At 49.0% G+C, this 17,477-nt stretch overlaps 1 protein-coding gene across 1 annotated transcript in view; it reads right to left on the bottom strand.

Moving 5' to 3' along the window:
* RPTOR (regulatory associated protein of MTOR, complex 1) overlaps positions 1-17,477 on the bottom strand; it is a 181,098-nt gene that overhangs the window by 93,943 nt on the left and 69,678 nt on the right. The window contains exons 2-5 of the mRNA XM_008577068.1: positions 9,077-9,102; positions 8,956-9,030; positions 5,219-5,284; positions 4,627-4,818 (exon numbers count right to left, since the gene is read on the bottom strand). Of these exons, the coding sequence (XP_008575290.1) occupies positions 4,627-4,818; positions 5,219-5,284; positions 8,956-9,030; positions 9,077-9,102 (359 nt within the window). The remainder of the gene's footprint in view (positions 1-4,626; positions 4,819-5,218; positions 5,285-8,955; positions 9,031-9,076; positions 9,103-17,477) is intronic.

The following is a 17,477-nucleotide window of genomic DNA, read 5'->3' as shown; positions in this document are numbered from 1 at the left end:
CATGACCAGACAGCGAGCTCCACCTCCCGAGAGGGCAGCCCTGCCCACGACGGTGCTGCTGTGGTTTTCTCTCTGAGCACCTCACCATCTCATATGAGTCCATCGGACTCAGTCATTAGCACGGGGGCTGCTTTGGGCTCTGCTGACTGTTTAGAAAAATTAATTCTGCAGCTAGAATTAGTCCTGATGAGCAACCAAAAGCCACCCAGTACCTGCATGAAGTCACCATGCTGTGGCTCAACATCCCAGCCCTGCCGCCCAAGCCTGCCGTGCCATCTGGCCATGAAGAGGGAATTATCAGTGGAGCCTGCAGTTATGCCTAGAGAAGCGCAGGGTGGCATGCTATGGACAGAGTGGCCTGGGAGCTGTAAGCACGGGGAGAAGAGAGAGCAGCCACAGGGCTGTGTGGCTGGAGCAAGATGTCGAAGTAGCAGATGTGGTAAACAGGAGAGCTAAGCCCAGGAAGGGCACAGGGGTCCCGGCCAAGGCAGGACCAAGGGCGGGGCAGGCTGTCTTAGAGAGGTGTGGGTGTGGGAAAGAGAGCCTCAGTCTGGTTTTGGATGCTGAGGGCTGGATGTGGGCAACTAAGCAGCATGTCTGGGAGGAGAGCTGGGTGTGGGAAAGAGAGCCTTAGTCTGGTTTTGGATGCTGAGGGCTGGATGTGGGCAACTAAGCAGCATGTCTGGGAGGAGAGGGCTGGCCGCCGGAGGCTGGGTTCTGTGGCCAGTGGGGAGGTGAGACCGTGGGGACACGCTGCCCTGAGGAGGGAATGAAGGGGCCCTAATCTCCAAGCATGTGAAGGCCCTGGCTAATGGCCCAGGGAGAGGAAGAGCCAGAGAACGAGGTAGGAAGAGTGCAGGGTCCAGAGCCCCAGCCTTGCTTGCGGAGAGGTAGGACCATGTGATGTTCCAGAGAGAGGACGCGGCACAGGGGGCATGCACTCCCAGCCCGTGGCTGCTTCTGTGTTCACTTCCAAAGGTTATCACGGATGCTGATTGCTGCTGTGACTGACGTGATTGATAAGACCATTAAAATGAGTGAAAAACCAACAGGTTTCCTGGCTGTGAGGACTATGAAACTCATGTTTTCATGCTGGCAGTCACTGGAAGCTCCACCGTCCGGACGCTTTCCGTCTCCCAGCCTTCTGGCAGGTCTGGCTGTGTCTGCTTGAAACATTTACCTCCGTCCTGAAGCTGGCAGCAAGACGTATGTGACACACAGCGACACTACTGTGAACGGCACGTGTGCAGTGGGGTTTGGACGTGGGGGGGGAGGACACAGCCTGGCCCTGGCGGTGGTGGTGGACGCACCTCATAGCTCCTGGGCACCCCTACTCAGGGTGGAGCTCAGAGAAGCTTCCAGCAGTGGGGTGTGGTCTTTGGGGCAGGACCTGGGAAGGGCGAGCGTTTATCGCCCACAGCGCAGGAGAGCACGGCAGACCCTGAGGGCTTTGGCAGACGCTTAGCCAGCTCTGCTCGCATGCCAAGTCCACGTGCTGGGACAGGGCGCCCCAAGCCCTGTCCTGGAGGAGCTCACCTTTGGGGGGCACAGGTGGGAACTACAGATGAACAAATCAGGGCGCCGCTTCTCCTTGCACACGACCTCAGACCTCACTAGGGTGACTCTTGAGGAACCCCAAAGCAGGAGGGGTCAGGGCCACACGCGCATGTGGGGAGGGCATCCACGGCCCTGGATGGAGAGCGGGACACTGGACTCAGGCTGAGAACTGACCTTGGCGAGGGGAAGGGGGGCCACGGCGACAGTGACAAGAGCAGCTTGGGAGCAAAGGAGAGACACAGTTTGGGATGCAGAGGAGGAGAGAAATGGGGGTAGCTGGGGTGGAGGGCTTGAGACGGAACACTTCTGGAAGGTGTGTGAGCTGACTCACACTTGCCAGCTTCATCAACATAGATCGCGGGTGCCCAACAGGTGCGTGTTTCCATGGGGTAAGCAGTGGCCCTTGAGGGGCAGGGTGAGCTGATCGCTGCTCTGAAAGAGCTGCCCAGGTGCAGAACCTGGTTCTGTGTCCTTTAGCGCAGTCGCTCATGAGCTGGATCTGGTCTTGACCTCTGCTCTGTAGATCTGGAGACAGAGGCCCAGCGGGTGGGAGTGGCCCAAGCTCACAGGCGGCAGGGGCAGGGGCCTGCTCCAAGCCACGCTCTGCTCCTGCCGCTCAGGGGTCTACGGCTCATGGCTGTATTGGGGCCACAGACCTAGACTGATGTGTGCTGCAGCAGGTGCTGGCATCCTCGGGAACACACGGCACTGCGTTTTCAAGGACTTCCCCAACCACAGTTTGACATGAAATGCACAAGTGGGCAGCTCACAACAGCCCACCATGTAAAGCTTTAGGCAGGACTGCCACTTTCTCCACCAAACACTCTCAGATCGAGCACAGTGGCTATAATTTTTTTTAGCTTGGACCCGTGGCTTACTGACAAACACATGGTAGAGATTTCTGAAAAAGGTTGTAGGGTCCACTATCCCCAACGAAATCCAACATGCAGCCTCTAAAGAGAGTCCTCCTGGTTCACAAAACAGTTTTGCCATCTGTGTGGCAAGAGGGCAGGGTGGGAGGCAGCCTTCTGCCACAGCCCCATCCCCGAGACTCCCTCCTCCCCAGCAGTGGAGCTGGCTCTCTGCCGTCCTTCAAGGCCAGGCCCAGTGCCCCTACGGGCCCTCACCTGTCAACACAGGCTCCTCCAGTTCTTGGATGTGGTTCTGACTGTGATGCCGCTGTGAGGACCATGCTGCACGGCCCCAACCCAATGCACACAGCCAGCACAGCCACATTACAAGTACTGATGAGTCCTGCAGCTGTTCAATGACCAAAGACTCCAGAATCATTCTGGGACGTTTTCTATGTCAGCTGTGATTGCACTGACCACACAGCAAGGGTGGAGGGGTACAATTACTTTCCAGTAGCTGAATGCAGAAGACATAGCAAAACGTTACCTGGGAACAGGCAGATTAATGAGCAATTACACCTAATCATTTCCTCTGATGCTTTCTGTTCTCGGTTTTCAATCTACTGCAAGTGAAGGCATTTCTGAATGAAAACACTGGTTTAACCTCTAATCCAGCTCTACCCCAGTGACTGTTCCAAGGGCAGGTCAACGCTGACAATTCCTGAAGCTGCTCTCTAAAGCCTGGTGAGTGTTGTAGATACTTCCTAAACAGCCCCATATTTTTCTTTCTTTTTTTTTTTTTTTGTCTTTTGTCTTTTTCCGTGTCCGGCAACGGATCGCAACCCTCAGTGTTGCCCCCGCACCGGACCGGGGACCGGCAACGGGACCGCAACCCTCGGCGTTGCTCCCGCGCCTCGCTCAGCCAGTGAGCGGGAACCGGTCTGTATGTGGGATCCGAACCCTCGGGCGGGAGCGCCGCCGCGCTTCCCAAGCGGCGCACTATCCAGTGCGCCACCGGGCCGGCCCCTACAGCCCCATATTTTTCAGAACCACACTGGCTTTTCACTTCAAATGACACTTTTCACGTTTACGGACATTTCCCCAATAAATTTTCCCCATGTTAGCACAGCTTTTTGAAAACAGCATTTCTTTCCGCTTGGCATGAGTCTGTGCACAGCTCAAGTAAGGAGGGTGGGCCTGTGCAATGTCAGGCCTAGGGACACCTGTGCCTCACCTGACTGCTGCCCCTCTGATATCTCGGGGACACTGGTGACTGCAGAGCTGGGACTACTCTGCGTCCTCTGACCTGCCAGCCACCACTGCCCACACTGGCCCCGGGCTGCATCCTTTGCCGGCATGGCCTCGCCTCCACTTGCCGTTCAGTCCTTGCTCTTCCTCCCCTCCCCATTCCTCACTTTTTCAGAGCAATGTTACACTCTGAGTTTTTGTTTGATGCCTTAAGCCCTTTGGAAAATAAAATGGGAAATAAGTAAACATATCTCCCTGAGGAAGCAATTCCACAAGGACCCCTCTTTTCAGAGAGAAGCCCTGTGTCCCTGACCCCCAAGGGGCATGAGAGTTAGTGGACCAGAGCATGGACTGGCACCAGCTGCCTAGTCCAAAGCCTAAGACAGGCTGGAGCGTGAGCAACTGATCTGCAAAGAAATCTTTGGACACAGTGGCAGAACAGAGCAGAGGAGAGAGGAGGAGAGAGTGCCGGGCCACTGCAAAGCACCAGAGGCTCGGACCCACCAGCGGGTTGGAGATGGGCTAGGGCGAATGTGCCACCCACTCCCAGCAACCCGGGACTGAGGGCCTTGGGTGGGGTTGGTGGCAGGCATCCTCCCTTGGCCAGGTGGCTGGGGAGTGGTGAGGGCACTGGGCAGTGCCCCAGCCCTTCTCCAGGCTGCATGAGGCTTGAGACACTGTATGCCCCTCTCTGTAAAGTGGAGATGAAATGGCAGGCACCAGGTGCTGGTGCCTGTCACCTGAGACTCCACGGGGCCATCCCACTGCGGGCGGAGCTCATCCTTAGCTCAAGTGAAGACCATCAACCGCATGATGGCCTTGTTACTAAGGTCCTACGGTGCTGCCTGGTCACTCGGGGCAGCCATTGGTGGTTGTGGACGCAAGGCCACACGTGAGTATGGGCAGGCCTCGGCGCTGTTCCCATGCGACCCTTGACGAGCAGCACTATCAACACCACGGCCTAACTCACCTCCGGGATGGAGTCAGAGAGGAGGCTGTAGAGCTTCTCGTGAGCGCTGTCCCTCACGCCACACCACCTCGCCGAGTCAAAATTCTGCCAGATCCTTCCCAGGCAGATGGCCACCCACTGGCGCAGCAGGGGATGGGGGTCGCTGAGCTGCTCTAGGCAGATGGCGATCAAGTTCCCCTGGAGACAGGCTTCCTGCAGGAGTGGACATGACACAGATGGGTGGCCCTTGGCCCTCGGACCTGGGGCCAGGGGTGTGGGGGCTGGGGTGACAGTGCCCGTTCCTTGGGAGGCCTTGCTCAATCACATCACAAGATCTGCTCAGCTTCCCTCATTTAAATCCAGCCTGCAAACATACCCCGTGAATGGCCAGCTGAATGGAGGGTCTGGGCCTCTGCGGAGCATGCCCCCTGTGGCATCCCCGGGTGCTCTTTCCTGAGGCTGCTTCATCAGACATTCAGAACCACAGTTTCCTCTATAAATATGGCAGCTTGGGGTTGCAGCTCTGCTTCCAAATGCATTTGACAACGAGTAACCTCCTCTGCAATGCCAGAGGAAGGGCTCTGGGGTGGCTGGGGGCTTCCGCGACACTCACCTGCCCTGTGTTGTAGTTGTTGACAATCACCGCGAGAATGAAAGCCGTCATGGTCCTGTGTTCAGCCTGGAAAACAAAAGTCAGCCTCGGTTTTGCATTTCCCCCATGGTGGAAGCTCATCATTCCCAAAGCACAATGGTATGCTTTCGGAATCTTTACCACAAGCTTGACGCATAACTACCGTAATGAGAGCCAGCTGACTGTAGTTTTCTGATCTGACTCTTCAAAAGAAAACAGCCTTCTCAGAAAGGGTCTGACAGCTTTGGGCTTGCGCCTCTGAGGGAGCACACTGTCCCCCTGAAGTACTGATGCTACGGGCAGGTGCGGGCCCGTCCCTCTGTCATAAAGCGCCCGTGTTAATCAGTGTGAAGTTCCCTGATCGCGCCCCCCTCACCTCTGTCCAATCCTATTAAGCGACATCATCCTCTTGTCGAGTGCACTGGTACTGAAATGCACGAATACAGTGTTCTAAGTCTGCTTCCTTTTTCTCCTTCCTGGTCTTCTTTTTATTTTGGTCTTTTTTTGTCTTTTGTCCGTGTCCGGCAACGGATCGCAACCCTCAGTGTTGCCNGTCCTCTTGTCGAGTGCACTGGTACTGAAATGCACGAATACAGTGTTCTAAGTCTGCTTCCTTTTTCTCCTTCCTGGTCTTCTTTTTTTTTTGGTCTTTTTTTGTCTTTTGTCCGTGTCCGGCAACGGATCGCAACCCTCAGTGTTGCCCCCGCCAGCAACGGGATCGCAACCCTCGGTGTTGCTCCCGCGCCTCGCTCAGCCAGTGAGCGGGAACCGGTCTGTAGGTGGGATCCGAACCCTCGGGCGGGAGCGCGCCGCGCTTCCCAAGCGGTGCACTATCCAGTGCACCACCGGGCCGGCCCCTCCTTCCTGGTCTTCTACTGAACTGATCCATTTTCATTCTTTCCTTTCCTCTGAGCCTCTACTGACTTAGAAGTCTTACATATCTACCTTTACCTTTTTAACAATGCCTCACTGGTTAGACTCACATGCATGATGAGTCTAATCTGTTCTATATTCCCCTGGGATTAGTGCGAGGCTCTTAAATTGCCTTAAATCCAGTATCCCTCCTCATGTTGAACCCCTCCCACTAGCGGCTGTTAACATTATTTATTTTCACTGCAATGTTCATTAGATTTGCCGGATGGCTGTAGGGTTCTGTGCTTCCCGCCGCTTCCTGTGCCCCTTATTCCCTCCTTGCTGAGACACGGTCTTCATAGCTATCTCCTGTGGGGGTCAGAAAGTGGAAAACTGCAGTCTTTGAAACATCTCCTCCGCCCTCGTTCCTGAATGATGACCTAGCTGGTGTGAACTCTGGGCCCACAGCACCTTCCCCAGCACGTGGAAGGCTGCCCCCTGACTTCTGCTGTCTGTGCCTGCTCTTTACTCCTTCGCAAAGATGCTTCCTGTTTGTCCTGGCTACTTCTAAGACTTCTTATGGAGCCTCTGACATTTGCTGCTTTTGCCGTGGTACGTCTATGCATGGGTCTGTTTTCATTTAACCTTCTCAGGATGCACCGTGCTTTTTAAACCTGAAAAGTCACTTCTTTCCTCACGTCTGGAGAGTTCCCAGCCACCGTGAGTGCACTCGGAGGTTGCTTGCCCTGCACTCCCCAGCCCTTGGCCCGGAGCGACGCCGTGAGGTGGGCCTTCCCATCAGGTCGCTCTGGTCTCTTTCGTGTTCTCCTGTGCTGCATGCCAGACTTCCCCACTCATTCTCTGACGTCATTTACTGACGGTGTCTGCTCTGCTGTTAATTCTCCTGTGAGAGTTTTCACTGACAGTGACTGTCTTTCCTTCCATTACAAGTTTTTTCCCCCCCAGATCTGCCTGTTTACTTGAAACACAGAATGTACCATTTTCTTGTAATAGGCCCAAAAGTGTTTCTGAAGAAACAACACAATGGTTTACTGTTTTTATTTAATCATTTTAAACTTACATTGACTTTTTAATCTGTTCAGCCCACTCTGCTAGGTCCTGTTCTATCAACGAGCTCAGCTCATTTCCCTTACGGTGGGTCATTTGACTGTGGGCTTGAGGGCAGGCTGCGGTTCTGGCTGGAGCCCCCATGCCCTGGAGGTGTAAGTGTCCCTGCACAAAGGTTCTGCACCTGCTCCTTCCAGGACCCCAGGAGATCTCGAGCATCTTGACCTGGTTTCTGTGTTAATCTCTTGGTTGTGACTCTCATGCAAACTCAGACCCTGCACCTAGGCATGGCACAGATTGGAGGTTTCAACTTCTCATGAAGGCCCTTCATTCCCTTCGGCACAGATGTGGACAAATGGTAAACGTCTCAGAAGCAGGGGGCAGTTCTGCTCGACCTCTATAAATGAGGGGACAGGGCCTGCCTTGCAGGCTCCCAGTTGAGTGGGGGTGTCACGTGGGCCACGCTGCCCACCCTGCGCCTGGTGCCCCGAGAGGACTCAGGTCTGGTGCAGCGTGGAAAGCCTCAAGGTCACATGCTGGCGATGCTCGCTGTGCACCAGGGGCTCTCCTTGGACCTCTCTCTTCAGTCTTTGGCATTTGGGGATTTCCTTTTCTTTCTTTCAAACTTTGCAATGTCCTCAAAACTTCAACATGTAGGTAGTTGATGTGGGGACCATTCACGTCAGCTTAGCTCGTCATTTTGCTGCAAATTGCCAGTTTACCATTCTTTTTCATTTGCTTGATTTGTATTCCTGCTTACCCTGAAGAACAGGGAAGTGATTATTTCCAATACTCACATAAAGTATAAACCTTAACTGCCTATGATGATGTTTAAATGCAACACTTAAGTTAAAGCACATAAGTACTATTTATCTTTTATGTAACAGTCCTGTTTATAATGTTTTTTTCCCTTAATCATTTACTTTAAAAAACCAACTAGAGGGTGAAATTACATACAAAAGTTCCTTTATATAATCAAAGACACCTAAGACTGTGTAAACAAGCTGTTATAGTTAATTAGGTATTCTGGAGAAATTAAGTCATATTGAAGAATTATTTTTGGGTAACTATTTTATTCTCATTACTATGCTTGGAGCTAGGGGCAGGGAATAAAGAAATTAATTATAGCACATTTATAGAATGTGACCATATACCCTATTCATGGATTACTAACCTTTAAACAATTTAATACAATAAATTTAAAATTTAAACTTTCTTTCTTTCTTTTTTTTTCAGGATCCAAACCCATGGCCTTGGTGTTATCAGCACTGCACTCTCTCGAGTGAGCCACGGGCTGGCCCTAAAATTTAAACTTTCAAACGACCTCTTCTGTCCTTCTTCCTTTCCTCCCTTCCTGAAATAAGGCACATCAATATCTTATCATGTTCCAGGACTGTCATAGGCACCTGTATTATCACATTACAGATGTACGAGCACTCACTAATCCAATTCAGCGGACAGATGCTGGAAGAGCAAACTTTACTGCACTGCAAAGATGTGCAGTGAAAACAGACTCATGTAAGCCACACCAAACAGGCCGCCCGTGTCTCTTGTTTAGAGACAGAAGTGCAGTGGCCACACCACTACAGCACTAAGCACAGGCAACGTTTGAGATGTGGCAGGGGCCACATGTGTGGACGTGGCCCCCCCGTAGCCCTCTTTATTTGGGTGATCCATGGGGAGGGGCGACCTTTCTCCCAGGCCCTCGTAAGAAGGCGCCGCAGTGGCGTGACGTGTGAGCAGGGACATCTGACACAGATCTCAAGACTGTCCGAAAGAGAAATGGCACTTATCCTTACAGGCATATAAGGGTCTGCCAAGACCGACAGGAAGTACTTGTGGCCGTTGTCCTTCACGAGGTCAGCCTGGCACGACTGCAGAGAGAAAGAGACACAGAGGAGAAGCCATGAGTGCAGTTACCTGACCGGGTTTCTTCTGCTTCTGCGCTGATGGACAAATGAATGGGCAATGAAAGTTTCACGCCATGATCACTTTCCTCTCAAGTCTAACTTTCATCTGAAAAAACAGTGGGAGCTGCTGCTTGCAGACACACTTTCCTCAGCTGAAGGAAAAGGGATGGGATCTCACATATTCTCAGAAGTGAAGCATCTCCAAGACGCTGCCTGGAAAACACCTTCTGGCTGCCTGACAGGGCTGGACTCCTGGCCGTGGCAGTGTGTGCCCTGCAGCCTCCGCCCGCACCCTCCCCTCCTCCAGGCCACACTCCTTCTCTCTCGCCTTCCAGCTGGGATCCACCAAACACCCGAAACCATCACTGTTTCTGCAGACCTTGGCCCCTGCAGAAGCTTTTCTCGGGATTTTGCTTTAGCTTACAAAACACTGTATTGAAAAACAATAATCTGTGTGAATGCAACATTATGAATTATTTGTATCACACGGTTGTATTTTAACAGGTGTTTCTTAAGCCCAACTCCCTAACCCAGAGGAGCGGCTCTCAGGCGCTGGAGAAGCCGAGCTGTCAGGCATGTGATTCTTTCCAACTCTTTGGATGGTGCTGTGCTGTAAACACAACCGTGTCTGTGTGGTCATCGCTCATCACGCATATTTGAGGATGTACGATGTGCTGAGCACCAGCTCAGTCCTGGAGACAGTTTCTGGAGGAGACAACCGAGTGAACAGTACTGTCCTTCGTGACACGCTCACACTACGAGGGAGAAGCCACAGGGTTCTTGGGGAGCTCAGGGACAGGAAGAGATCTCCAGCTTTCTGGAGGAGACATCTATGCTGCAGACCATGGGCTTACCCAAGGGAGGGAGAGAAAGATGGGGAAGGCAGGCACAGAGGGGAAGAGGACTCTGTTCTGCGAGGAAGTGGTGGGTCCAGTGCTGGAATGTGGAGGACGCGGAAGAAGGGGACGGGGAGGCAAGTGGCAGACCATACAGGGCAGGAGGTTCTGAGGAGCCCGTAGGAGCTGGAGCAGCGGAGGGACGAGGCAATAGGGCCCCAGCCCGGTGAGAGGGGCTGAGCCAGAAAGGGCCAGTGCGCTGTGAGCAGCACAGACAGACGGACAGGGATGTCCCAGAGACATGAGGAGGCTGTTCGGCGGGATCTGAGTGGGAGGGGATGCCGTCTGACATGATGGAATGGTCACGGAGCACAGGGGTCCACGCTGGGGCACACCGCATCTGAGGCATCTCTGAGACACATAAGCAGAGCTGCTCAGAAGGAGGCGGACACAAGTCTGAAGCATGGAGTGTGATCGGAGCCGAACTTCTAGACAGGAAGTCGCACACGTATGGGGGTAACCGAAGACCACAGGGAGGTCCCTCTAGAGCAGGGAGGGCAAGACATGGCCGGGGACACAGCAGAGATGGGCGCCCAAAAGAAGAGGGGCTTGTGAGGGGCATGAGAGATGTGGTCTCGGGGGGTCCTGGAGGAAACGGGCCTGGCCCTGAGGGGAGCTGTACTACCAAAGCTCCCACCTTCACACTGGCTGGTTTGGGGAATTTCTGCAAGTGCTGGTTCTTCAAGGGAATTAGATGACCATGACATTCAGGGCTTGAGGATAACATCTTGGAGGTTTCAGGCCCACACTGGTGAGGAAAAGGTTTCTGTGTGGGAGAGAGGAAAAGCAGCAGGATTTGAAACAAAACCAAGTTTCAAGTCCAGGTTCTACCTCTTGCTAGCTGTGGGACCCCAGCAAGGTTTTATAAATCTGGGCTCGAACAGTGGAACGGAAGATCAACCAGCACATGTAGAAGCAGTTTGAAAGCAGTGGTGTGGCACTCAAGCTACGGGCACTGGCATTCGTGGAGCGAGAGGGACCCACGGAACATGGTCGAATGTCAACTGGGCTTCCAGGATCAATACCCAAGGGCCTGATTAGTGACATGTGAGACAATGCACCCACAGTGTGAGACGTCCTGTCACCAGCTCCCAGCTGCTGCACTCTAGAGGATCGGAAGTTTAAGAGCGGCGTTCTGGAGGCTCAGGAAGAGAAGGGCTGCACACCGCAGTACATTCTTGGCCCTCCAGTGCACCCAGTTCCCATGGGAGCTCCTTTCCCACAGAGGCAGGAGTGGTTTTGCAGGTGGAATCTGCTGGTTACTGCTGCCCAGAAGCTCCTGGCCCTCCTCCGCCTATTTCTCAGGGGTGCTCCTGTAATTAGGCGTTTCCTCCTCACATCAATACCCTGAGAGGGCAGTCAACTGGACTTGGCCCTGCAGAGGTGGGATTTGAGCAAGACAGGATTCAGGTCTCAGGCTTCTCATGCGAGCTGGGGGAGGCCAGCACCACACATGGTTCTCAAGAAGTACACTTAGGAGGTTCCCTGTTTTACTTGAGAGTTTTGACAAATAAACTAACAGGCATCGACTTGATGTCCTCTCTGTATAGACTCGGCCCAGGGGTCCAGAGAGAGTGTGGAGCTGACGCCCACAGCAACAGTCGGCAGCACTGCCTGGAGAATAAAAGCACCTCTCTTTGTTTCTAAACCAGAGGTTCGACAAGTCAAATCAAAGCCCACACACTTACAGTGAAGCTCCTAAAAACATGTCTCATCAAAGAATGTGAACGTGTCACTAATTCATATCCTACAATTGAATCTGAGGCACGCAAGTCAGAGTGTCTGAAATGATAACTTTAATATGCCTTCAACACCAGAGTCTGGTGATCGTCTGGAAAATATTAAAAGATCTCTGATCCCTTCTCGTATGTCTACCTTCGCTTTTGATGCCCAGCAGGTGTCATTTGTCTACTGGTTTATAATACGCTCAGACTTTGCACTAACTCAACCTCTCGCTGTGCCGCCCCCTGTGGCAGGGGCCAGGGAGCTGCTCAGTGCTGCCTGCTAAGGGGAGCCTGCTCGCCCTCCCGAGTTATGAGCATACTTAGGCCAAGGGCCTCATCAAATGGAAGAGAAGATAAGACGTTAAGCTATAAACGCACAGAAAAGCAACCAACAGAGGACACCTTTGACAAAGTGCCGGCTTGGTGGAAAAGTACAGAAGACTCAGGGGCTCCAACGACAGGCTGGGCTGTGTCAGCCAAGAATCTGCCAAAGTGGCTGCTTTCCAAGGCTCTGTCTTGCTGTGTGTGTTTGTTCTTCCCCAGATCAAGCTACCACTGTGACACATTAAGGCCAGAGTAAGAAGAAGGTGAAGGAGAAGAAACAGCGTGAAGACGAGGTGGGTTTTCTGAGCAAGCCCCTTCCCCAGCACACCCTGAAACTGACTCTGTCCCGCCTTTGATCCTCTCTATGTCTTAGGATTTCAGGGAGTTATGTATTTAACATGGGAAAAAGGAAGGTGAGAAAAGAAAAGAAAACAAACAAGGAGGAAGACGCGAGTGCACATTCCGTTGTCGCAGCAACTGAAGGTGTGGTTTGCAAGCATATGACAAAGCAGCAGCGACTGGGAGCCCTGGCCAGAGTGCCGGCTTCTGCAGGGGTGAACATGAGAGGCCGGGGCAGGCTTCCTCCTCTGCACGTCCTGGCAAAAGATGACACGCGCGAGACCCCAGCTTCACCCTCCTCGATACAGCCTGCAATGCTTATTCACCAAGAAGCAGCAATGCACGCACTGGATACAGACTAACAGAGCCCTGTGTCCGACAGATGCGGTTTAAACAGGCAGGACAGCGATGCACGCTTCAAGCAACCTCACCCATGAATGCACTGCTGCACATGCTCTGACGGGAACGCGGAGAAAATCAGAGATGCAGGATCATGTTTCGCATCGACTGGGAAAAAGAGCTTATTCCTTGTCATGAGAAAAGGACTTGGCAGTGCTGTAAAGGTAAGAAAGTTTCCAACAAGAGAAAACAACTCCGGATGAGCCTTTGGTGGACAACTACAACATTAGGTGCTACCAGAGAATCCATTTGAAGACAGATGCAGAGCTATCTTGGGCTGTTTATATACACAGAATTGAACAACAGTGTGTGGCCATAAAACTAGCAGTGACTGGGAAATAACACCAAAGTAGAGATTTCTGTTTGCTAGTCACAAGAGCTCACTGTTCTTCACAAATTCAGCAGAACATCATCAGGCACTTACGCACTTTCCTGCTCAGGCCTCAAACCCTGGGCACAACTGATTTCCCACTTGCCAAGTAGACAAGATATTAAAAAAAAAAAAAAAATATATATATATATATATATATAAAATATAATATAAAAAATAAAAAAAAAATATATATTTTTCCCCCAAAATGTTTTATAACCTTAAATACCTAAAAGTCCTTTAGCTATTCTCATGTTAGATGTTCCAGTGTTCACAGTAAACCTCAAAATGAAAAGAGAACACAGATGTTGTAATTGACGTCGACGTGAAAATCACTGGCATGCATGAATGCCTTTGTGCTTTCCATCTACTTTCTGTACATGTCTGAAATTTGCAGTACACTCGAGAATTGAAAACCGAAAAGCTTTTGTTTCCTCCACCAGCCAGCAAAAAATAAAAATACAAATACAAAAACTACAGAAAGGTGTAGATTGAGAAGCCTGCTTCTCTTCCCACTCCTCTGCACCTCACTACATGTAATCATTATTAGTTTATTATTTATTCTAATTTTTACTTTATGTAAATGTAAGAAAATATGAATGCATACACTCGAGCACTCTCTGATGAAACAAAAGGACCTGCTCCACCCATGTTCTTCTCCTTGCTTTCCTTCTCTGACCAATACATCCCCCCTGGAGAGCATTCCATGGCTGCTCACCAAGGCCTTCCTTGCTCTTTTTCCAGCAAATGTGTAATATTCTATTAGGTAGGTGCAGCGCTGCTGACTTAGCCAGTCTCCTATGGATGACCAGACCTTTGACAGAACCGATCTTTTGGGACTACAAGCAATACTGCAATGCACAGACTTAAACATAAGTTATTTCACATGGATGCAGGTAGAGCTGTAGTGCAATTTCCCAGAAGGAATCTGTGCTGGATCAGAGGATAAATGCATTTATCTTTTAATTTTGATTAAATATTATCTCACTTAATACTTCTACAACATAGCACGTTGTAACATGTTTGAATTTTTGCCAGCCTGATAAGTGAAAAAATGGTATTTCAGCATTCTTTTGCTGTGCACTTATCTTATTAAAGAGATTGAGCCTTTTTCATGTAATTAAGAGTCATCTGTATTACTTTTTCTGTGAACTGCTGGTTCATTTCCTCTGACCATTTTTCTGTTGGACTATTAGTATTTTTCTCGATTTCCAGGAGGTCTCTATATACTAGGGAAGCTAATCTTTTGTCTTTTCTTAAAAGATTGCTCATAGTGTTTTTTTCCCCATGTAAAATTTTTTATTTGTATGCATTTGGGTCTATTAATTTTCAGATAAATCTAGATTTTGAGTCGTAGTTAAAAAGGAATTTGCCTGGATTTTCTTCTAATGCTTTCATGTTTCCTTTCTTTATATTTAAAGAATCTATCTGTTTATCATTAACTCTGATATTCAGGATGTGCAGTTAGCCGCTCAGTCATCCTAACATACCCCACTGATTTGAGATTTTATGTTTATCATATATAAAATCTCGAATCTACGTAGGACTGTTTCTCTCACGCTCCACTGGTCTGCTGTTTGTGATCTAGTATCAGAGGCTCTGTATTACTGAGACTTCATAGCTGACTTTGACATTTGGTAGGATTAGTTCCCCATCATCATTCCACTTATTCAGAATTGTCCTGTCTGTTCTTACTTCTCCGCATGAAGTTTAGAATGTTTGTCTAGTTCCAGGAAAAAAGCCTGCTGATAATTTTATTGGGATTATATTAAAGTTACAAATTAGTTTAGGGAATACTGACATATTTATGACACTGAATCCTTCTGTAAGAAAATAGGGTATGTTTTTATTTGTTCAGATTGACTTTTGTGTCTCCCAGGAATGCTATAAAGTTTCTTCGTGGTGGTTTTTCAGGTTTCAGGTTAAGTCTATTCCTGGATTCTGGATTCTTGTATAAACGGGGTCCTCTTTCCCACTTTTATCTTCTAACTGGTTACTTTTGATTCCTGCATATTAACTTTAAGTCTTCTACTTCACTAAGTCTCTTATTAGTAGAATGAGGATACTTCAAAAAGTTTGTGAAAAAGCAGAATTAAAAGATAATACAAATCTCTCCATGAACTTTCTAAAGACTACTCATATTTAATTTATTCCATTGGATTTTCTAGGCAAATAATCATATTGTTTGCAAACGGTAATAGTTTTACTTCCACTTTTCTAATGTTTATGTCTTTAATTTCTTTCTCTTGTCTGATTGTGTTGGATGATTGTAGGTGTCTGGTCTTGTTCCTATTTTAGTGGTAATGCTTTGTGTTTTCCCTGCAGTCTGATGCTTGCTCTCGGGCTGATGTACAAGCATGGTAAACGTTAGGAAAGCAGCAACTGATGCCTACTTTACTGAATGCTTTTCTTCTCTCACAAGAGATCAATGTTAGCACTCGTCTATCTATTAATAGGCTGTATTACCTTAATAGCTTTCCTAATGTTGAACCATCCTTGCATTCCTGGAAGGAACCCCATTCAGTCATGGTGGATCATTTGTTCAATATTTTGCTGCATTATTTCCAAACATTTGTAAGTGTGAATGCAATGTAGTTCGCTTTTTTTTTTTTAATGTAAACTTTTTCAGGTTTAAAAAAAATTACGGTAAATTACACATAACATAAAAATGATTCCATTTTAATCATTTTTAAGTGTCCAGTTCAGTGGCATTAAGTACATTCACATTGTTGTGCATTTTAGGTTTTTGTTTCAATGATATACTTGCTCTAAATAAAAAGAATTTAGATGTTTTCCTTCTTGTTTTTAATGCTCTGGAAGAGTTTAAATAATATTGGAATTAACTGCCTTTTAAAAGTTTGGTAGAATTCCTGTGTGAAACAATCTGGACCTGGTGCTTTCTTTGGGGGAACTAAGCTTTCTCTCTAAACAACCTTCTCTAGTCCTTCTATGAACATCTACTTAAGCCTTCTATTTCTTCTGGAATTAGTTTGATAAATTATATTTTCCTAGAAATATAAGTTTTCTATATTCAAGTTTTTACATCTTTACAAAGAAATATGAAAAATAATCACAGAATTAAAAAAAATTTTTTCCCAGTTATTCCTCCCTCACCATTTCTAGACTTCCACCTGCTCAAACCTCTTGGATAATCTGTTACCTGTGCTCCCCTTCCCCCCACTCTCCACCCAGGGGACCCTCTGTTCTGGGATGACTTTGCTCTAGGCCTAAGGAACAGCCTTCGCCTGGAATTTCACCTTCCTGCTATCCTAGAGCTCACTTGAATTATTTCTGTAGCTCAGATCTAATATTGTCACAGCTGGGCCCAAAACTCTGTCCCTAAGGGCCACACTGAACCATGTCACGAAAGGTTCTCCACCACCTGGCACTGATATGGAGATTCTTCAGTTTGGCACCAATGACCCAGTGGTGATGAATACATATTTCTGCATGCAGAAATTCATCTTGTCGAGACACCATCCATGGGTGGAACTAGCAAAGGACACAGCCAGCAATGGAGCTAGAGAATTCCAATCCAACAAGTACTTCTCCAGTGCCTGCTCCACTCCCCAGACCGAGCAGAATGTTCTGGAGGATAAAAAAAGATAGTAGGTAAAAACTTCATACTGTTCCTTAACCTTTCTCCCTTCCTTGCTTACAGCTTCCAATCTGTTTCTAAATCAGGTGTTTCCCTCTTGGAAATAGCCCTCAACCGATTGTAGATAGTCAAAAACTTTCTCCTAGTTCAGACCAAAATCTCCTGTCTCCCTGACTCTCCAGCACCCCCTTCCCTGCTGTTCATCTCTCTCCGTTTCATCACTAAAGACATTAGTGTGATTTTTAAAATAGAGATATTATCACATCTATTATAACATCTCTTCCTCTTTTAATATCCTGTTGACATCAAGATAAAGTTTCACCTTCCTATTATAATATACACATCCCTGCAAATTGGCCCCAATCCATCTCTTTAGCTTCGTCCCCAACCCCCACCAAGACTCCTCTCCATCACCAGGACATCCTAAACCCTCCATTCAAGCTGTTCCGGAAACCCACAACTCTCTTCCCCACTTCTCTACACCTCAGTTTTCTCATCTAGAAAATAGGTAGGATAATGCCCATCAACCAAGGGCGCTGTAAAAGTAAATAGAAATGCAATGAGAATTTTAAAGATGCCGAGCCTCGGGGGCCGGCCTGTGGCTCACTCGGGAGAGTGCGGTGCTGATAACACCAAGGCCACGGGTTTGGATGCCTATATAGGGATGGCCGGTTGGCTCACTTGGGAGAGCATGGTGCTGACAACACCAAGCCAAGGGTTAAGATCCCCTTACCAGTCATCTTAAAAAAAAAAAAAAAAAA

This window comes from Galeopterus variegatus, unplaced genomic scaffold (genome assembly GCF_000696425.1).
Source record: "Galeopterus variegatus unplaced genomic scaffold, G_variegatus-3.0.2 Scaffold1445, whole genome shotgun sequence".
Lineage (NCBI taxonomy): Eukaryota > Metazoa > Chordata > Mammalia > Dermoptera > Cynocephalidae > Galeopterus > Galeopterus variegatus.
Note: the sequence above shows the minus strand (reverse complement) of the source record. Positions and strands in the feature narration are given on the sequence as shown.